The following is a 22,877-nucleotide window of genomic DNA, read 5'->3' on the forward strand; positions in this document are numbered from 1 at the left end:
GTATTATGAAGAACAGGCAAACTGAGCTCGTTGTTGTAAATGGAAACATGAACGCTCAAAATTACGTTGAGGATATTCTCAGACCTTATGTCCATCCATTTGCACAAACCTTTGGCTCCGATTTTACGTTAATGCATGACAATGAACGTTCACATACAGCTCGGCGAACCAGTCAATACTGGGCAACGGAGAAGGTCCGGGTATTGCCCTGGCCTGCACAATCGCCAGACCTCAACCCCATCGAGCACGCATGGGACATGCTCCAGAGAAGTGTTTTGAAGGACTTGGACGGAGTGTCAACAACCCAACAGCTGAAGGATTTGCTACAACTCCATTGGGAGCGAATACCGCAAGATGACATAAACAGTCTCATTAACTCAATGAATAATCGTTGCCAACAAGTTCTGAAAAGCAGAGGAGGCCATACTTTGTATTAAATTATCCTATTCTTTCAAATTTCATTTTGTTAAAAAAATGTTTAGTTGCTATGTACCTTAGTTTCTGCAGTATATTCTAATATTGTTAATTTCTGTTATTAAAAGAACTTATAAAGACAGCTGTTATTTTTACATCATAGGACCCTAAAATATTATTTTAAAAATAAAATACAACGTTATAATGTGAAAAACCATCCTAAAATTTAAATTAGTACATATTGCTCAGACTTTTTTTGATGTGTGTATTTTAAACAACTGGAGTACATGCAGAAATATTTAGATATGACAGTCGAATCTGGTGTAATTTGTGGCATGTGCCACATTTCATCTTTGTTTTTGTATGACGTGAATTATCTATATGTTATAGAACGTCATTGATGGCCTCACATAAGTATAATAATTTTAACGTTATAGTAATTATAAATCTAATCATATACCACAAGGTATTTTTGCATATTTACCTTAGTATTATTTATTGTGACAGCGACATTAGTTGCTGCTATTTTCTTCTTACTCTCCTGGGGAGTCTTGGGTTTTTCTGGTGGCGCTAAAAAGTTTTTACCTGCTCGACCTTTTAGATATTCTGGTGATACTTCGTGTGGCTGAAAAAGGTTAAGCAAATTAGTACAATTCACAAAGTATGAATAAGTATTATATATATATATAAATATAAATATCTCAACTTTATGGGTAGATTAGGAGGACTGAGGAGTGGACGGTTCACTTGATGGAGATTACCGCCGCCGCAGCGTCGCCGGGCTTTTGGGTAGGAAAACTCGCAAACTTTCTAACAGGTGAATTCATTCTACGTTTTGGATGTACTAAGAAGTAATTTGGTGGATTATTATGGACTAGCTGCTGCCCGCGACGTCTAAAAGTATAAAGTATATATGTCTGCATTTAGCGTGACAATATCTAGCCTATAACTGATGTCCCGACGTCTTGTTGAAATTGCAAATTTGAATTAAATTTGTTCAATAGTTCGCCCGACGCCGGACCGCACCAGAATATCGCGCACTCGGTTGGTCATCGTCGTAACTATTAAAACTATTTGTCCAAATGATGTAGCGTGAAAGGAAAAGGTTATCTACTTTACATAACAGAAGCAATAAAGGTGTTATTAATAATACTCACAGCATAAGTCCGAGAGACCTTGAGCCGCTGTGGGAAGTGCTGGAAAGCGTAAGGCTTGCAACAGATGGGATACTTGGGGCGCGATATCTTGGTAAACAAGTGCGCTGTTCGGTCCACACGGAGCTCGCAGATGTACACATGGGCCTCTGACGCACCCACTGGCCGACCCTGAGCGTGCAACGTTATTAATAGTAAACAACCAAATAGATTATACTCATATTTTCATTTATTATAAGAGTTAAATATTCATCAATTCATTTAATTACTTAAGAATTTTGCCTTCATCAATATTTTTGATGATAGTTTTACTTTGAGCGAGATTTTTTTTAATTCAATAATATCTAACATAATAATGCATCTTTCCAAATAATAAATAATATTTAAATATTTGGAAGGACGCGTTTGAGCACGGAAGATAATGGCGACAAATTAAAATCTCATAGTTTCTTGTTTTGTTCCTATAAACTATGAACTCATTTTGTTGAGCAACAAGCGGGCCTAGATGGCACACGCTGTCCAATGTCCATAACTGTTGGCTCTATCTATAAACATTTTTTTAAGAACTTTTAATAAAGTTAAATATTATTTAACTATCATATAAAATATAAAGTGAATTGCATATTATTATTATTATTACTTCAACAATTAATAATGTATCTGGTCAAATCAAAGTACTATATCATACTAAAAAATTAAAGTATATGTCAATAAAGAATATAAGTTTTAAATGTGTTTGAATATAACAAAAATAAATTTAGTTTCGACTTCATTGGTAGATAATATGTTTGATTTTATTAAACGTCACAGAATATAATATGTTGACAAAACAAAAAAAAAAATCACACCTCAAATCTGATGTTTTACATTTAGATGTCTTTTATAATCTTTAGTACACTAAAAAAAATATTAAATTTTATGAGAATTTAAAAATAAGCTCTATAGTTACTATGCAATGCTCAAGACCTCACCTTGCAGAAAGTGTTGAGATCCATAACCCAACACTGTGACATGACAAGTTCAATAGGCACGGCTTCATATAGAGGTACACGCATCACTTCGTTGTGGAAGAATCTGGAATTCAAATTCAAATATTTTTATTCAAAATAGGATGTGAAATCACTTATTGAAAGTCAAAAAACTACCACCCATTCCAAAATGAATGCCTCTAATAAGTTTGGAAGTACAAATTAATGAATTCTCTCTGTATTTATTATTAATGAGTATGCATACTAAAATGGCTATAGCCTTTTTGTTATTGCAGTCTATGGCAGATACGTTCGAGTTTCCTTGTAATTCTTACGTTTATGTCTGAAGAATTTTAATAATGATATTCAAATCAGCTTCGAGCTCATGTAGTCGTAGTTAACAATAGTACCGTAGACATGTTTTATACGAAAAACTTAACCTAAGCAAAAAAAGTAAAAATATCACTCAATATAAACCATTATTTGAAAAAAAAATAACATGACAAATTAACATTACTGAAATCAATAAGGAGGAAAAAAATCAATGTAAAAACAGATAAGACGGAAACCGACTATAAATAACGATAGCGATAGAAAACTAAGAAACGAAAAAGTAAGAATGTGTAACGCGGCGAGTGAAAGAACTTTCGGTGGCATTCATTCGTTAATGTGGTCAGAATAAAGGAATTGCCAAACGTTGCTAATAATAAAACGCTACTAACGATAAAGAAAGAATAGCTACGGAACTATTGTAGCCATGGTTGTTGTTGTAAGAGAGTGCCGCCCGGTGATTACTAAACATCTGGTGTACCACTTTTTTCGCTTTTTTTATAATAATAAGGGATGAGACGAGCAGGACGTTCATCTGATGGTTATTGGGACGTCCTGCCCATAACAATAGAGTGCCGCTCAGGATTCTTGAAAAAGCCAAAAATTCTGAGCGGCACTACAATTGCGCTCGTCACCTTGAGACATAAGATGTTAACTCTCATGTGCCTAGGTATTTCACTAGCTACGGCGCCCTTTATACGGAAACAAAATAATGCTGACACATTACTGCTTCAGTAAAAGGCGCCGTTGTGGTACCCATTATCTTGAGCAGGCATCCTGAGCAAAGGAGCCTCCCACTAGTAAGCACTACTCATCCATAGAAATTGACTAAAAGTAAAAGTTGGCTAAGCGTGGTGTTTGTCAGTGTAACTCACTTCCTGGTGGGCTCGTGGAAGGTCTCGTGCGGTCGCAGGTAGTGGTGGCCGTACACGTATCGCTCGCGCGTGTCCTTGTGGCGCCACAGTCGCTCCACGCGGAAGATGTCCAGCTCCGACACGGGCACGGCGCCGATGGTCTGGTACGTGTGCTTGCGGACAGAGCTCTCCTCCCTCTGATAACATCAATTTATTTATTCAAAAAGGCTTAACAACTAAATACAATTTATTTACTTATGCACCGGGAATTGGACAAATATAATAAAATAGTTTAAATGTACATAAAATATAGGTAAGCACGACATTACTATACTAAATACATGTGATTTTAAAATAAGACCTTTTGATACAACACTGTTTTTATACCACTAAGGTCAAATTCGACCAATATAATTAATTGAACTGTATCACTGTTAGATTACCAAATGAATAAAAATTGAAAAGGAGTCGTGTTTTTGAATGTCATATTGCTGCACCTTATTGGACGGCGCCTCCTCCTTGTCCTTCCCCTTGATGTTCTTCAGCTTCTTCCGGTCCTGCCGCCTGGTGTTGGGCGAGTCGGTCGCTGGGTGTCCTCCGAGCCCGCTGCTCACGTCGGGGCGGCGCGGGTCGATGGGTATGTCGCGCAGCACGTACACGGTGTCGCCCTGCCGCACCTGCAGTCCGCCGCGCATCAGGGACAGGTAGAACTGGTGACCCTCCTCCGTGTACTCGTCGAGAGGGATCTCGCGGTCCACCTGTACAGTTAAGTCATTATTATACAATTGTTTATTTGAATAGTGAACCCAAACTATGTCACAATGGAAACCACATTACGTCACATCATTAACGAGCCATGGAAGGTAGTAAAAAGTGAAAACACACACATGCACGAAACTTGAAATGACAATGGGATAGGGCACATTATATTATCATGACAAACTGATAAAAAGAGGAGACCGTGTTGGTGGATGTAGTGTGATTTTTTTATGCAAAGTGAGGACAAACGAGCGTACGGGTCACTTGGTGTTAAGTGATCACCGCCGCCCACATTCTCTTGCAACAACACCAGAGGAACCACAGGCCGAATATTAAGGAAGGTACGCGATATTGACTAAGGCCGAGATTCGAAAGGAGAGTCGCTACGCTAACAAATTATAGCTAGATGAAAAAATACAGTTGCTAGAAATTGCCATATTATACATAGATTATATCGCGGTAATAGCAAAGAACTTTATTTGCTTATATACGCAAATTAGATTTGTCTCTTTTCTAGATAGTAAAACACGAATACGCTTCACTGTGGCCAATTAAAATATAGATATTTCGTTATAAAATAATTAATAACACGAATCTATAAATTTTATGTGCTAAATGTTCGTTCATGAGACTCACTTGATTGCAGGTAAATACATATATTCATTACAGCATTAATAACGCACCGCCAAATTGTTTGAATTTTAAGTTCACATACTATTATGCAAATTAATTTCAACACATATAATTGTTAAATGGAAAAGAGTCATGTGCATTTTAAAATTAATTTATTACTTACATTCACAAGATTCCAATAAGTAGATATCCATTTTTTTATTATAATACCTCATTTAATTACCTTACACCATTGCTTTTACAGTTCTATACACAGCAAGACTGTAAGTTTATCTACACCCATGCTTTAAATCCTCTATTTAACATTATAAAACAGTGAGCTTATTGCCAACATTAAAACACTAAGTCCTAATAACCATTACATCATATAAATCAGTGTTGTAAAGAAATTCAGTACAACATTATATCATCCGTTTTCATAATAACACTCCTTTAGATGATATTATGGTTACTAAGACTGGTTTTTTTAATGTTAGCAATAAGCTAACTGTTTCAGAATCTTTTTTTCTATAGTCTTTTATGCAACTGTTGATAATTAGGTATTAAAACAAAATGTTACACAACAGTTGCATAAATAACTATTTTCTAACTATGATTATCATCGTTTCGAGCATGCATTACGCATCAAAATCTTATCATAAAGGGGTAAATGCCACTCACTGGTTCAGTAGAACAGAGATGGCAGTAATGGGTAGAGTTGGTATCAGCGAGCCTCATACAGCGCGCGTGTTGCCACACACCACACTTGGGGTTACCACATTGCACCATCAGACCTTCTTCTACGTGTAAGCCGCAGATACACAGAATTATTTCCTCTGGAAATACAAACAATAAAATTAAAAAAATTAAATGAATTGGACAATTTCCGACCCGATGACCTAACAAGAACAAAAGCTAAAACATAACAATGTACACTTTGCTATCAATATTACTGTGGTCCTAAAGGAAGGACTCCTTTTAGGACCACAGTAATATAGTATATAGTATACAGTCATTAAATTAATTTAATTTGTGAAATTTGAGTCTTGTAGAATTAAAATTTGATTTAAGTTAAATCTGTACTATTGTTTTTTAAAGAAATGGTACAACTGATAGAGAATTTCAATAATAATGAAATATTTTATAAATATGTCTTTTATCAAAGAATTTTCTATCGACTAAAGTGAATTAACACTATATGAACACCAACATGTATGTATAGTCATAAATTTTATGTGGATAAGTCCTAGATATGGAAGTAGTAATAAATTATTAATAATGTGATTTATCTACTGACCTGGTTTAGATTTTTGTATAAAACTAGATGGCAGAGATTCCTGTGATCCTAGAATTTTCGTCAAATGGTCCGCGAATTCCAATTTGGCCGTGTTGTAAACCTATAATTAAATAAGAAAATAGAGTTGCAATGAGTAATTAACATTTGCTGCATATATTTTATGGGTGTTGTGACAGTAATAAGTTTATTAACAAAATTTATGAACGAAGCGGGACTCGAACGGTTATAATTTATAAGCAGGAAACATTATGACCGTCAGGGGTTGTCACTTTTAGTATTTATAAAATGAAAAGGTTTATATTTTATTTATATTTTTTGTGTTTGAACCCATAAGGTTCTATAATGACAGATTTGGAACGAATTGACTATTTTACAAACTTAATTGTGTAACTAAAGTCTTTATTCTTCGTTAGTTATTATAAATTACTCACTGAATAATAATGTAGCCAGCGACACGTTCGAAAGAAAGTGGATAACTTAAAAAAATAATGATTAGTTTTTTTTTAAAAGTAAAGTATCGGTAAACATGGACAACAGTATAAAATTGTTATTTTTTCCTAAACAACATCGAAAACTTTCGTCCACTTTCGCGACATTTTGAATAAAATGATCCGGTGTTACATCTGTTAACTTAGGTTAGCATCTTACTATTCTATTCTCTGTATCACATGTAGTAAAAGATTGACAGACAGCGCACGCAATTCAATAAAAAAAAAGTTTATACGTAGTTTTCTTTGTGCTTTTGCTTAGTATTTAATATTATAAACTCGATATTGTTATGCAATCTGTACATGATCCGTCGCTTACGTATACCAATTCGGAAAAATGAATTGAGAAAACGTATGTGTGCAGCTGAGCTTAGAGAATTCAGTGTTGGCGTAAAGATGCTTCTTTAACGAGATTATCCTCCTAGTGCCTAATAAATTATATGCTTTTATACACACCTTTTTCAATTGCGTGGCGGCCATTCCCACAGCTGTCATCTTGGTGTGTTCTCGGATCAGCGCAGACAGCAAGCCACTCATGTCGCTATCGAACTGAGCCACGCTCTCGTATTCGCCAGCATCGATCTTTTGTTGTATTTTACTCAGATCAGCCGTACCCGAATCCGATTTGTGGTTCTTAAGCTTCAGTATTGGTGTGCACAACGGTTTATCTTCTTCGCCTTAAACAAAACAAAAGCAACTGCATTCAACCGAAAATTGAATATCCTAATGTTATAAATATAAATATTGAATTTGTTTGTTTATTCGTTGTTTTTAGTTACGCATAGGGTTACCATATTGGTAGGCTCTCGCCTAACTTGCCAGACATTTTAGCCCTTGAACAGTCGTCGGGCCGGCATTATTCTAAGTCAGGCGTTTTGATCTTCCACGGTGGTTGCGTACTTTTTTTTATGAAAATAAGGGACGTGAGGACGCAGGACGTTCAGCTGATGGTAATTGATACGCCCTGCCCATTACAATGCAGTGCCGCTCAAGATTGAGTCACCTTAAGATATAAGATGTTAAGTCTCATTTGCCCAGTAATTTAACTAGCTACAGCGCCCTTCAAAACAAAACACAGTAATGCTGTCGGCATCCGATTCAAAGAAGCGTTCCCACTGGTTCATGCATACCACATGTTGCACGCAACCACTTTTGGACAAATAAATATTGTAACGAATTTTATTCATAGATAATGTATATTAGCTCAGAAAAAAATTCGTAGTCGTTCGTTAAAAAAATTCGTTCACAGAAATATAATTAGAAGTCAATGTTTATTTTTTAATTATATTATTCCTTTTTATGTATTAAGAAACTAATCATAATATAATTGGAAGATCTCTCAAATGTGGGTATGTAAAAACTAACATGTTAAATTAAAATTTAAAAAAAAAAAAAAAAAAGTATTTTTTCTTCCTACTGTGTACTTATTTTATTATCCTTATAACCGCGCATTTTTAAACGCAGTTTTCTTCAGAGATAGTCCTAGTTACGGCCTTTACTATAATCATGAAATTTTGCCACACATTGTCAAGGATACAAAGGGCTGATATGATATGAATCTGATAGCTAAGAAAATTTAGATTAATCTATTGAAAGAGGATTCAGGATCAAAGGATGACATAAAATATGGATTCTAAATAAACTCAAACTAGAAAATTGCATATTAAAACTGTCCAAATTGAAATTGCTAAATATTTTAACGATCTAGTCTATCTTAAAACTAACCTTTGAACGAGGTCACAATTAAATATAGCGCCTTGAACACCCGCGACATCCTCGCCTTCGTCTCTAAACTGGGGTCATCTTCGAAGGTGGACAACTTCATCACCTCCTCTTTGGAAGCACGTAGAGTCTGCAGCTTGTCGAGGAATACTTGCGGGTTCATTGTATCGGGTAGCGCCAAGGGGTCAACCGTCACTGATTCGGGTGTTTGAGGTGACGGAACGGCGGGTTCTTCCGAAGGTGATGGAGGTATTGCCAAGGTGATACGCTCTCGAATTCGACGGACCTGGAAAACATTGTTTAGAGAGAACAAATAAACTGACGAGTCACGTGATGGATGGGTGTAGTCATTAGGCAGGCAACTCTTAAGTTCATCGTCATTAGCCTGAAGACGGACAAACGAGCGTACGGGTCACCTGGTGTTAAGTGATCACCGCCGCCTACTTTCTCTTACAACACCTGAGGCATCACAGGAGCGTTGCCGACCTTTAAGGAAGTTGTACGCGCTTTTTTTGAGGGTACCCATGTCGTACTGTCCCGGAAACACCGCACAAGGAAGTTCATTCACAACTACGAATAATTGGCGGAAGATTTTGCATTGGGCTGTCTTAAGTTCAGCAAAATTTTAGCTGTCAAATGACTATTAAAGCTCCTTCAAACCCGCACTGTGGGGGATCGCCACACATCCAGATGGTGGGGATGATATCCTAACTTGTGGCCTCCCCCAAAGATCTCCAAGACGATCGTAATTCGTATTCCGGCGATCTTGAGACCATTTCGTCGGTCCATCTTGTGGGGGGCCTACCAATACTCTTAAGCTCGGTTGTCCCTATTTTAACTGAGATTATATGTCCTTTAAGTCCGAGGCGAAATCGCCCGGAAATGTGGAAAAAAATTGCCATTACCCTGCAGCGACACAAGACTTTATTGTTTTTCTTATAAAGTATCACAGTATGCTACATGAATATCTTGACATTCAGTTCAATAAATCTATGTTCTTTGAATTTCTTGACGTGGCAAAAACATGAAACGTTACAACTTTTCCAACTGAGACAACCCACGTCAGACACTCGGTAACTGATTATTTCCAGTATATATAACAACAGCTCATTGAAAGAATTTGATACGGGCCCCGCCTAAGCTTAATCCGTTACTGCACTAACATCATATTAAATACAGAATGTGTTGTTTTAATAATGAAAAGGCGGCACGGTACTGAGCAAGGTCGCGATGTCAAGTAGCCTAGCGATTTATGAATGATATTGTGAATTGTACGAACATATACTATAACAGACAGGATTATTTGCGATTCGTTTCTTTAATGAGTTCGTTTTTTTTGACAATGTTTGTTAATTTTTTCTCATAATTGTGTTCAGTTAACTAATAAACAAGTTTTTTAAAATAATATAAAATTATATAATAACGGTTTATATAAGGCTACTTACATTTTCCAAGTTCCTAAACAAGAAGCAATGCCTCTCCTTAACGAGAGCCCTCTCCTTAACTGTAAGCGGCTTGAACTGAGGCTCTTGCAGACTGGGGTCTTGCCACAGCTTGTTCAAATGCTGCTGGTACTTCAGAATCGTCATATTTTTAACCTCCCGTTCCTCGTTCAGATTTTCCGTCTTCTTGTTGCACTTGACCGCCTTGCGGGGTCTCCCCACCCGCGGCTGTTGCCCAGCAGAGCTGCTGGACTGGTTGGACGCGTTGGATGGAGTGCGAGACTGGGTCTTCTGTGGCATTCGTGTGATGCGTTGAGATTTACCGCCAATTACACCGCGGCAGTCTTCCGAATCACATTTGCAGGGCTGATAAAATATTTAAAGTTATGTACAAATATATTCATTATTTATATCATCATAACTTTATTTTAACTTGGAGCGGTGGTAAATATGGTCGAGGGAAGCGATGACTGGTTCATGCTTCATTCTCGTGAACGGACGCTAATTGTGGTGACTGCGCTATTTTGTCATCGAGAACTTGTCGATACTTTTTTTTTAAATATTTCACATATCTCTACAATGTTCGCATTTATTTATGTAGGAGGTGAAATGTGTAGTGTGGATGTTGGATTCTTGAGGTTTTGTTTTTTTTATGATTTATTTACATTTTTTATTTTTTAAATTACACAAATAAGTGAAAGTTTGAAATAATGATGATGTACACACATGACAAAAAGGTATAACTTTGATATACATCATCATAACAAATGAGTTTAGATTTTTGACATATTATATAAGAGTCTTGTATTACATCAGATCTTTAAATTGATAAAAAATCACAAGTACAGTTATAATTAATATTACCTGTCCCACAGCTGGATTGAACAGTGAGAAATTGTAGTCATATGTGAGCTCTTCGCCTGGCTCTATGTCCCGTAGCGCGAACAGCGCCATTCTGAATGTACCTTTACCAATAAAACATAATAATTATAAAGATAAATTAATTTAATATATTATAAATAGTATAGACTTATTATGCAGTACAAGCACCGCACATTGGGGTCTTGATTTTTTTATGGCAAAGGAGGACAAACGAGCGTACGGTGTTAAGTGATTACCGCCACCCACATTCTCTTGTGACGCCAGAGGAATCACAGGAGCATTGCCAGCCTTTCAGGAAGGTGTACGCGCTTTTTTTTGAAGGTACCCGTGTCGTATCGTCCCGGACACACTGCACAAGGAAGCTAATTCCACAGCTTTGTGGTACGTGGAAGAAAGCTCCTTAAAAACCGCACTATGGAGGACCGCCACATATCCAGATGGTGGGGATGATATCCTAACTTGTGGCGTGTCGTGCGAAGGTGAATTCGGCGGCAGGAATCAGGTTAAACAGCTCCTCGGAACACTCCCCGTGGTAAATGCGGTAGAATTCACACAATGAAGCGACGTCTCTACGCAACGCCAAGTGATCCAGCCGTTCACAGAGCACTGGGACCCTGACAATTGGAGCTGCTCTGCGTTGCACGCGGTTAAATGGAACGAGCTGATACTGGGGTGCGGGGTTAATAATAACTTCAATCTGTCCATGACTTCGGCAAGTAGTTGTTACTATGCAAACTGGTACTTTTGATTGGGTATTTTTGTAGTGTCTTGATTCACATCCAAATAATATGAGTGCAGGTTTCACCACTAACCATTGGCGGTCCACTTCTGCATCTCGCAGTTGGGGCGGCACGAGTGGTTTACGAAGCGGCCGTCCCCGCCCATGCGGTGTCCGTCGATTACGAGTCCACCGTCAAGATGCAAACAATAGTGGTGAGTGTCGCGAGCGTAACGGGTCGCCATTCTCTCCTGTTTAAACAAAAAAAAAAATAGGGAAACGGATGACCATCTTCGAGCTCTAAAGTCTGATTAGAGTTTGTCAACGCCAGATTTCCTATCGTCGACTGCATTAAATTTAATTTTATTACTATATCGAGCCATGCATCTAAACCCATCAAATAACTCAAACATTACTCCGTTTACCTACTCTGTAATTCATACTTCATCCTTCCTCTATCTGTCAAATACAACCTTCATTCATTCACTCTATACCACTTCAATTACTTGCACACGACACAACTACTGAACTACACAAGAAACAATAATTATATCTAATGCTGTTAAGACAGACGAAATATACATCTTTAAGAAGATATCAATTTTTCTTTTGTTCATCGCGAACAGAGTTAAAATATAAACCATATCATTTTTTAAACCGCAATAACTTTAAAAAAACCGATTTTCACGGTTGGTGACATTCCACAGTCTTTTGATCCTTCTTGACAATCTTTGAGTTTCAATTGATCGAAACCAATAACTTCCCGGGTTTTTATGAATTTACAATTTTTTAGCGATAAGTTTAGAAGGGAAAATTATTGGTCAGAGCAAATGTGACATAATTCTTGTTCTATTGTACTTGTCGTTTACTATGTCGTACAAAACGGTGCCAAAACAGCAGACGCAAGTGTTAGAAAATTTGCCCTTTTTAGTAAAGTACTTCAAGTTACTTTACATTATTAATGAATAAATAAAACATGCATAGTCCCCTATTACAATTATTCACTTTACAGTTAAGACATGTCTGTGTGCGTTAAATTTTCTACCTAATATTATATATCATCTGAAAAGTAAAACCACGGGGTAACGCAATAACTTTATATCTGTTTATACGGTCAACATAACAACTTTTTAACAAATGCTGATGAATACTGATGACGTGGTATGTAGGTATAACCAAATTTTTGTTTATTTTTTGAGACAATTTTGACGGATGTACAAATGGCATAATTTTTATATCGTTTCAACCAATCATTGTTATGTAAATCGGTATTCATATATTTCTATAATTATCATTAAGACGTCAGTTATTAATACTGGCATAGCCTTACAAATTCTTACAATTATAATCTTAAAGATTAGGCTTAAGCTACACATTTAAAATACCTTAAATTCCTTATCGGAGACCACCTCCCCGACATACTCCAGTATAAAGTCTCCGGAGGTAATCTTGTGCTTGGTCCGGACACCCCATCCCTTATTCTCGGTCATAAACTTCTCTAAGGCAGACGCCCACTCGTGACGTTGTATTCTCTGGTTTTTACACTTATCCCTGAAATTCAAGGATATATGTTATTGAGAGCCCCCAACCAATGTCAGAAGCAAATACATTTCAACACACTTGCTCGTAAAGTGGGCCTTATTATATTGTTCTTAGGGCCCTACACCAAACTATGACACACACGGGCTAATATTACACACTAGTGCATATTAGAATTATCCCAACAAAGGTAAGTTAGAACCTAACTGCAAATTATATTACAGTAAACAGAGCCTTATTTTAACCCTGAAAGTCAAACCGAAGTCAAGGGCCTCAATAAATCGGAGTAGGAGATTTAGAAATGAATTTTATTACAATTTTTCCGCCTGAATAAAATTCTTTTTTTATGATAATTCGGTACGAGACGAGCAGGATGTTCACCTGATAATAATTGCCCTGCCCATTACAATGCAGTGCCGGTCAGAATTCTTGAAAAGCCAAAAAATTCTGAGCGACACTACAATTCCGATCTTCACCTAGAGACATAATACGAACAAAATAAAAAACTAACCCGCACGGGCAGAGTTCAGGCGAGCACTCAGAGTACACAAGGCGGTTGATACAGTCTTCGTTGCAGCCAGTGGGGGCTGCGCAGTTACACGCCACGCTCTCACACTCGTCCGCCGACGGCTTGACGTCATAGTACACATCTGGAACAAAAAAGGGATCTTTTGAAAATACTATCTATGTATTAAGACAATACCGGAGATGCATGGCCATTGAAATAATAGGATATCCTGTATACACGACATGGAGACATCAGTTCGCGCCTAGATTCTCTTTTCCTTTAAATTGTTACTGCATTTTTTCATAAAAAAAAAACATATTATCTTTTTTTAATAGCAACTCTTTGGAATAACAAATCAGCCACGTAAGGGTATATTATTAATTGGAGAGGGTGGCTATTTATCTAGTCATGAGTCCTAAAGTAACACCTCGTCCAAAATCGACCTATTGTATTCGCCTCTCATACAAACAGCACCTGGGAGCAGGGTGTAGTCAGCAAGGATGATTCATTAATTAATAAATGTTTACTAATTATCTATTACAGCTTATTTATATTATACTTACTTGTTTTAATTTTCTTATAATTCCATGAAGGCACTGGCTGATTGTAGTGCTGTTCCCACCAGATGTCATAAGGCAATGTGAAATGTATCAGTCTTTTCCTAACCCAACGTTCGCAATACGGTGGTGGGGTTAACAGCCCCGGGGGAAATTCAGTTTGCGTAACAATATTCTTTCCTTTCCCTTCAGGTTTTGGACTGAAATTAAAAAAAATGTTATAATTATATATAATAACATTAACAATATTATGTTCAACTATTTTTTTAACTTACTCTTCCTTGTAGTAGTCAGAAAAGAGACCAGCTACTAAGAACTTCTTTCTAAGTCGTGGATTTTTCTTGGACACTGCTTTTTCTCTGTCAATACTGTTTGATGGACTATCATCTCGAGATGCTACAGCTCTTTTCTTGCAAATAACATTTTTAGAAATAACATCTATACTCTTTTCAAAGTCAATTTCCTTTTCATTAAGAGGAAGAGGTTCATTTTCATCTTGATCCTGAAGTGTGTCCACAGAAGTCTCCCGAGACTTGCTTACTACCTTCCGACTAACAATAGTATCCAAAGAACTTTCTCTTGAACTTGAATGAATATCATTTGTCGTCTTATTACCAAGCTGACATCTGGATTTTCTTCTAGTCATTATACTCATTGGGCTCAACACTTTTTCAATAGCACCTTCAACATTCTTTTTATTTTCTGACTTCCTCGTTTTTATTTTGCTATCTTCGATTGTATCAAAACTTCGCGTTTGTCTCCTCTCGCGTGGATATAAAACTGCTAAACTTGATTTTGGCCTCAAGCAAACTTTAGTATTGTTTTCAATAATTTTCCGTTTGGACATTATTTCCTCAATCTCATTTGACGGTGATAAAGCTCTAGATTTTCGTTTATTTGTTCCTGGATCTTTTTGTTTGGCATTTAAAAGACTCAAAGGTATACTATCTTCGGGATCATTACCAGAAGAGCTAGCTAAAGAGGGTATACTATCAGTCTCACTGAGCACTTCCCATTTATTTATATGACTTTTAATATCTTTGTCGGCTTTACTTTGTTTCAGTTGCAGGGATGGTGCCCTCAATATTGATGTATTTGTTTTCTTATTTTGTGATCCTTTCTCTTCTTGTTTTTTATTTTCATTAGTTACCTTTCCTTGTAACTTTTCAATTGCTACGACTGTTAATCGCCCCTGTTTAGGACAATCATCTTTACTCAATACAACTTTCAATTCGGGTTGTTTATTACCCGTACGTTCCAGGAATGTGCTCATAGCTTCGCCTGATTTAGGGACTCTATCAAAAGCTGAGCTATCTGTTTCTTCCGATGCTACATGAACGTTACCACAAATGGCAACTGGTTCTATCTTTTTCTTCTTCTTCTTAACACTGGGGAAACCTGTACGGTTGAATGCTTTACGTCGCCTTGTCTTCTTTTTTAAAGAATCCATAGATTTAGCATCATTGGACACCGATTCAACAACATTTGTGGCTTGAGAATTTGATTTCTTCTCCACCTCTGTTATATGAAGTCTTTCCGCTTGCACTTTAGGCATTAATATTTTTTGTGGCAAAACTAATTTACTTTCCCTAATAATACTGTTACTAGTTTTCTTCTTTTTTTTATCATTAGTGTCGTCACTATCACTGGTCAAATTTCTTTTAGGTTGTCGAAGATTGTGTCCTGTGTTAGTTTCTTGAATTTTATCAGAAATAACTGCTGCTATTGATTCTCCCCTTTTAGGTCTAATAATTGGATCAGGTGTTTCCGAAATTAAAGCTAGGGGAATTTCAGATTCAGTGTCAATATGAACCAACAAGGAATTCGCATTCTTGTCACTTGTCTTCAGTTTATTTTTAGTTCTCTGTGCGTCTACTAAAATATTACTTACGCTTATAGAAGACTTTGGTATTTGATCTTCTAGATCAACGGAAGGCTCAAAGATACCGGTAGGTTTATCTTCATTCACAATAATGGTAGGAACCGCTCTATCCGGTGTTTTAGCTTTTTTCGTTTCCAACAATTTGCACTTTGAGACAGGAGATTTAATTACACTAGCCCTAGTATTGATCGGGCATGAATCTTTCCCTTTACCTTTATCATCAATTGATTTTACTGTACTTTCGCTTATGTTAGTCTTTTCCTTTTCAAGTATGCGAGACTCTATTGATTTTCGAATATTATTATTTAAAAGTGTGTCTAGTACTTTTGTAGCCGCGCTAGGACTTATCTTTGAAACCAAGTTGCTTGTAAGACCTTCAAGTCTATTTTTCTTTCGTGTCATTATTTCAGATTTTTGTTGTGGAAGAATAGCACTTTTGTAAAGAGAACGAGCAGACATGCTTTTCAAAGGGTCTACAGATGCACCACTTTCTGAAGTATTGGGCGCTGGTATATTTGTTTTGTCGACTTCTTTTTTATCAAGACTCAATGAATCTAAATTTTTATCATTGATACTGTTTGCTTGAGAACCTTTTTCATCCAATATTTTTTTTGAGAGTGACTGTGCTACTTGGTCTAAATTCGAATTTGGTAAAACCTTTTCAGCTTCCAGTCTATGTCTTTTTTTAGGTGTGACTATTGTATTCCGTACCGGTAATGGTTTATTTTCCGATCTGGGAGAAGAGACTCTATGAGCTTCTAATTTTGTATTATTTGTTTCGTCCTCTTTGGACTTTGGTAACGATTTTTCCAATTCGTGAACCATTTTATGAACCGCTTTAAGTTTTTCGGACGTTTCATATATTTTCTTAGAGAATTCCGATTGGTCCGATGAAGGTTTTTGAATCAGCATTTCAACATCTGCAACATCTAGAATACTTGGGCTTCCATCAGTTGTAGATGAATGATAATTGTCATCTTCTTTTTTTGGAGAATTTTCTAGACTTTCGTTTACTTCTTTGATAAATGAAGTAGAACTTTTAGAATCACTATCATTAGGCGACAATACATTTTTAGAAATTTCGTGAATCTTTTTTATTTTTTCATTTATATTTTTTGATTCAGAGGATTCTTGAGAATCGGTAATATCCACGAGACAGTCTGTTTCGGTACATAAAAACTTTTCTGGGCTTGTACCGCTTTTTGAATGTTCTTCGAATTCTGTTGTTACTAAACTTAGACTTAAAGAATAAGTTGTGGATGAGTTTATGTGGTAATGTCTCTTTTTAAGAGGTAACTTATGTTCGTTAGTCTCCTTGCCACCTTTATTGTGAGATTCCATCAACTGCTTTTTGTGTCTTCGTTTAGAAGTCGGGGTGGCAATCTCTGGATTATCAGAAGTTTTTCGCTTTTTAGAAGCTCGCTTTACAACCTTAGCTGTTGCCACAGTTTCAGGTAATATTTTTTCTTTTTCTGTACTTCTAGGGCTAGATGACACAGAACTGATAAATTTAGGGGCTATTTGACACAGTTTAATAAAACTTGTTATGAGATTATCCATATCATTATTAAACTTCTGATCCAGCGTTTCTGCCATGCTACGATTATTATATGAATCGCGGCATCTAGAAACTGACCTTGATCTATGCCTTCTTCTACTTCTATGCTTATGATGTTTATTTTCAGTTTTTATTGTTATACGTGATGGCCTTTCTATTGGTTTTAAATTAATTTTAGGCGGAGCGAGCACGACAGGCCTGTGTTTTTTAATATGATAAGTCGGTTTAATAAATGATTTTTTGAAGTTGAGAAAAACATTTCTTGATAATTCTTTATTTGGTATATAAGAATTTTTCGCTTTTTCAAATATACTCGGCAACTGCTTCGGACTTTCTTTTTTAGAACGCTGTGCTGTTGTACTACTTTTTAATAGTTTTCTATTTTTGGGAGAAAGATTTCTTGAAGGATGTTTCGAATCGGGATCTTTCTTTGATAGTTTAACGGAGGTGATAGGCGAAACTCCAAATTTCTGCGTGAAAGTGGGCTTAAGCGAAGGTAGGCGACCATTGGTATAATTGACTTTAGATGGAGATTTTAATAGGGAGTTATTATTATTATGACTGACTTTAAATATATTATAAGTCGTAATTGGCCTTTGTAAGCCACTGAAAACTGGTCCAGGTGCAAACGGATCTGTTGAATTTGGTCTTAAGATACTTTTACGACTCATTTTTTTGTAACTATAATCATATTTAGATGGCATAGGGTATTTCGTACAAACACTAACATATTTAGGGCTGGCACTTGGTTTTCGTAAAAAAGGTTCCCGTTCAGAATCACTTGAACTATGTCCAAGCGTCAAACTACTAAATGTTTTGTTAGTTAGTAATATGATGTCTTGGTCAGAAACAAAATGTTTTTGATTTTTATAATAGGATCTATTTCGAACTGACCTAGATTTCTTCAATTTTTTCATTGGCCTTCGTGAACTTCTTACACTATAGTCAGTCTTATAACCTGATTTATCTGTTTTGTATCCTGATTTAAAATCTGTTTTATATCCGGAGCGATAATGGTCACTTTTATACCCAGATCTGCATCCATAATCGCTTCTATATCCAGACTCTATAACTTTACTACAACTTTTATAGGGTTTAAATTCGTAATCGCTCTTATAACCTGACAGAATATCCTTAAATCTTGGATGCAAATCTATTTGCTTCCAAGTTGGATCTATTAGATCATCTGCTGCTTCGTTTTCACTTTGATTATCCCTCCAAGAATTATTAATGACTTTGTTATTTTTCCTTGGTAAATTAGCAAGTTTGCTATTCAGTTCTTTTCTTTTTGCGTATACACCAGACAATACAGATCTATTGGGAGAAATAGAGTCATTATCACTGTCAGGTGAATTATACTGGTTCTTATCTTTTAATGCTTTAGCAGTCGGTTTTGTAGTTTTTGGTTTCGATTGCGGTTTTCTTCCTACTTTTTTACGAGGTGGGTATAATACTCGATCCGTTGCATACAGCATTCTGTCTAAAGCAGCAATATCGAGCTTACGATCGTTTCTCTTAGTTTTTTCAAATTTATTTTGTTCCTGTTTTAGTGGAACTGGCGACGGTGCTTCAGTTTTTATTTGTTTGATTTCATTTTCTATTTTCTTTTTTCTAAAATCACAGTCACTAGAATCTGATTTATTATGAGTTCTTGACCGTGTCATAGATTTAGACCGTGCATTTTTTCTAGTCTTTGTATTATTTTCCTTTAGAATAGATTTTCTTCCGTGTCTACTATTGACATCATCGATGTCATGCCTTCGTAAGGGCGAGTGAGTTGGCGAATTATGATTAGATAAAATTCCTGAGTCTGGAGATACATTAGGCGGATCATTTGAATTGAACTCATTTATCACATTAACAGCCGATTTGTCCTGCATCCGAGATTCACAACCTTGATTGGCGTATTCTACTAATTTTCTAACCTTTCTTGGCCTGCCACGTTTTCTTCTAGATTCCACAACAGAATTTCCGGCATCATCTTGAGATTCAACTGAATTCATACTTATTGCATCGAGTTTATTAGGATCTACTTGATTCAAGGCATTACTATCAGAACTAACATCGTTTAATGGAGAATGTTTTAATAGATCATTCGGGTTAACTAGTTCTGAACCTCCAGCTGTTATTTCCATGCTCATAATGTCATCTTCTAAGCTAGGCGGATTATGAAGAGATATATCCACAGATTCAGCCACAGAACTAATTTCTTCAAGGTCTTTATTAATTTGCCTTAACTCTTCAGACTGTTGAGGGCTTAAATGCTGATTACTACTTAAAAATGTTGTAGTAATATCTGGGAGACTATTTATTTGTCCAAGCACACAGTCGCTGATGGAGGCAACATTTTCTATTTGGCTCCCACTAAGTGGTGCCAATGCTGTTGCATTATTGATGCTTGTTATAGACGCAGAACTACTGAGAAGTTGAGTCTGCGCAACAAACTGTTGCAACAAGCTAGAAGCATAATGAGAAGGATTTTGATTGATCGTATCAGAATTGGAACAATCATTATCAGATCCAGATGATTCTGCCGTAGCTCTCTGAATTGCTGCGGTCACTAATTGAGGCGTTAATTCCATCTCACTACCGGATCCATCACCTGAAAAATATTAGAGACAATAAACTTAAACCGACAAAATGAGAGGTATTGAAATAAAATTCAAATCTATTGTAATTTTTACCATTGTCAGCGATAGATTTGTCATCGTTATCTGGCGAAGCGTTGTGAACCGAGAATGTGGAGAAGTTTGGCTGCTGCACCGGCGCGCTCGATGTTTGTTCTGGAAATAGTTCCGCAAGGTCCGCGTCGTCTATGACCTGTAGTGGTATTTAGAATCTATTAGGTCATGGCCTCATAACGTTTGCATTGATATTCAAATCTTTGACGTACTAATGCATATACTACTAATCTCATAGCAATTATTTTGAACGTGATGTATGTATATGAAGAATTATATAAGTAAAGATCTTGATAAGATTTTGTTGGCAAATCTGTCACACAACACTTCGTTATATATTTTATTTTATTAATTAAATTTAATTTACTTCTTCTATAGCTTACAACTAAGAATTTTCCAGTCCAATTGTTACTCAATTATTGACTCGCGCAATGGATTACCTAAAGTTGTTTGTTTTATGGCTTGCAGCTTCACATTAAGTTGAAGAAAAAGCAGATTTTTTTAATCATGACCTTAAAATTATAAAGGATCAATATATAAATCAACAATTATCATAAAATTACTAATATTATATTATTATACATTATACGCTTTTCGAATCAAGCAAAATTCTTTCAAAATTCAAATGTATCCAATAAACATTATGTATTTCTACATAGTTATTTGGATTTCGAAAGATGCACCAACTAACTTTAGCAATAACGAAAATTTTAAGTACCGGTTATCCAAAAAAAAAATAGTTGCACAATTTGACAATGTTTAGATGACGTCATAACTTTAGCTGTTAACCGTAACCATCCAATCTTAGCCGGTTAAAGCTTTTGTTAATGATAAGTAGCGACCTGTCAACAGTTTCAAATAAATATTGACTTGATATTTCACTTTTTATCTTTAAAATTAAAGCCAAGGAATGCAGTCTATGTTAAAGTCAGCGTCACTGTTAACGTTAAATTTGCCTTAAACCCAAACTATTAGAGCTAATATGATGCAACCCCCCGCCTTAACATTATTTTATATTTATAATTAAAACCAAGGAATACAGTCATGTTAAAGTCAGCGTTACAGTCAACGTTAAGTTTGCCTTAAACCTTAACTAACAGCTAATATGATGCAACCCCACCTTAATAATTTTAAGCCCCTGTCAAATGTCTGTACTAAACAAGAATTATGTACAAACACAGTTGGTTTATCAGTTTACTATCTAAAATCTAAATCTTGTAGTTTTATTATATAATATTTGGACAACCGAGCCTTGCTCAGATTCGGATTTATAAGAATGTATAAAACTTGAACAAAAGAAGAACTAATAGGAAATCTGGATTTGAACCGGGGTCTTCTGCTTTCCGGATCACCCAATGTCCCATCTGAGCTATTACAGTCTTGTATATAGTGGAGAAATTTACCATTGTATTCTGATGTCATTGTAGCTGTTTCTCATTAAAACACGGATAAAACGACATTTTTTTTTAAATTGAAACCATGGTAGATCGTTTTATCGCCCCCGAAATCCCCCGTATACTAAATTTAATGAGAATCGTTGAAGCCACTTCCGAGATACATATATATATATCCAAGAAATGCTCGTTTAAAGATATAAGATTATTGTGACACATAATACAGACTGACCTGCAATTGACACGCAGCGGCCAGAACAACGTTCGTGTCATCGGGCTGGTTATTAGTGGGGCCGCCCGCGACCTCCGCTGTGTCCGAGTCCGATGAAGATGATGATGATGAAGATGAAGACGAGGATGACGACGAGGTGGTCGATGACGAACTGCTGCCACATACCACATTCTCAGTCGTTGATGATGCGAACTGTAAATAAAATACACAACGTTACATCAAAGTTATCTATTACTGACGTTATATTAATATCCTCCGTTTGAACAACAAACCGTATTTACTTATTCTAGACATTGTATATCATCTTCAAAATTTCCATTAAATAAGTAACGGCCAACCATAAAAACGGCTAGAGAAATGTGGACATTGAATGCTTATCTAAGACACAAAAAAGGTCTTACTTTCTGTAAATTATAATAACTTTTTGTTGCAATATTGCAATTGTGAATATCTAGTCAAGAAGTTACCGTGTATTTTTTTTTAGTATTGACTTATTGTAGTTATAAATTTATTACAAAGAGCGCAAATTCAACGACACGTGTTCTTTTAGTACGTATCATTCGCTTCGCGCTTCTTTTTAGATAGCTTTGTTAATCGAACTAATGTTAATTTTGAAAGGATTACGTATCTAGACTTATAATAATATCTTAATATATATAAATTACGTGACACGTTGTTTGTCCGCGATGGACTCCGAAACTAATGAACGGATTTTAATGGGGATTACTTCATGGAGTGCAGTTTAGTCCAACTTGAGAGATAGGATAGTTTTTTATTTCGATTTGGGACCCATAATTATTTTTATTTTCAAATATACAGACATATTTTCTATGAGAGAATTTAGTGACACACGGTTTGACAGTTCCGCTGTGAAACAGTTTTTTAT

At 36.1% G+C, this 22,877-nt stretch overlaps 1 protein-coding gene across 5 annotated transcripts in view; it reads right to left on the reverse strand.

Annotated features, from left to right (window-relative positions):
- The window catches only part of LOC126966829 (uncharacterized), a 93,134-nt gene that overhangs the window by 8,893 nt on the left and 61,364 nt on the right, over window positions 1-22,877 (reverse strand). For all 5 annotated transcript variants that reach the window (XM_050811084.1, XM_050811082.1, XM_050811083.1 and 2 more), the window contains 18 exons: window positions 21,992-22,183; window positions 20,369-20,504; window positions 14,520-20,286; window positions 14,251-14,444; window positions 13,691-13,829; window positions 13,026-13,191; window positions 11,735-11,891; window positions 10,905-11,005; window positions 10,044-10,406; window positions 8,602-8,884; window positions 7,333-7,553; window positions 6,389-6,488; window positions 5,773-5,927; window positions 4,218-4,478; window positions 3,742-3,917; window positions 2,540-2,642; window positions 1,572-1,739; window positions 899-1,039 (listed from right to left, as the gene is read on the reverse strand). In XM_050811084.1, coding sequence (XP_050667041.1) covers window positions 899-1,039; window positions 1,572-1,739; window positions 2,540-2,642; window positions 3,742-3,917; window positions 4,218-4,478; window positions 5,773-5,927; window positions 6,389-6,488; window positions 7,333-7,553; window positions 8,602-8,884; window positions 10,044-10,406; window positions 10,905-11,005; window positions 11,735-11,891; window positions 13,026-13,191; window positions 13,691-13,829; window positions 14,251-14,444; window positions 14,520-20,286; window positions 20,369-20,504; window positions 21,992-22,183 — 8,823 coding nt within the window. The remainder of the gene's footprint in view (window positions 1-898; window positions 1,040-1,571; window positions 1,740-2,539; window positions 2,643-3,741; window positions 3,918-4,217; window positions 4,479-5,772; window positions 5,928-6,388; window positions 6,489-7,332; window positions 7,554-8,601; window positions 8,885-10,043; window positions 10,407-10,904; window positions 11,006-11,734; window positions 11,892-13,025; window positions 13,192-13,690; window positions 13,830-14,250; window positions 14,445-14,519; window positions 20,287-20,368; window positions 20,505-21,991; window positions 22,184-22,877) is intronic.

This window comes from Leptidea sinapis, chromosome 11 (genome assembly GCF_905404315.1).
Source record: "Leptidea sinapis chromosome 11, ilLepSina1.1, whole genome shotgun sequence".
Classification (NCBI taxonomy): Eukaryota; Metazoa; Arthropoda; class Insecta; order Lepidoptera; family Pieridae; genus Leptidea; species Leptidea sinapis.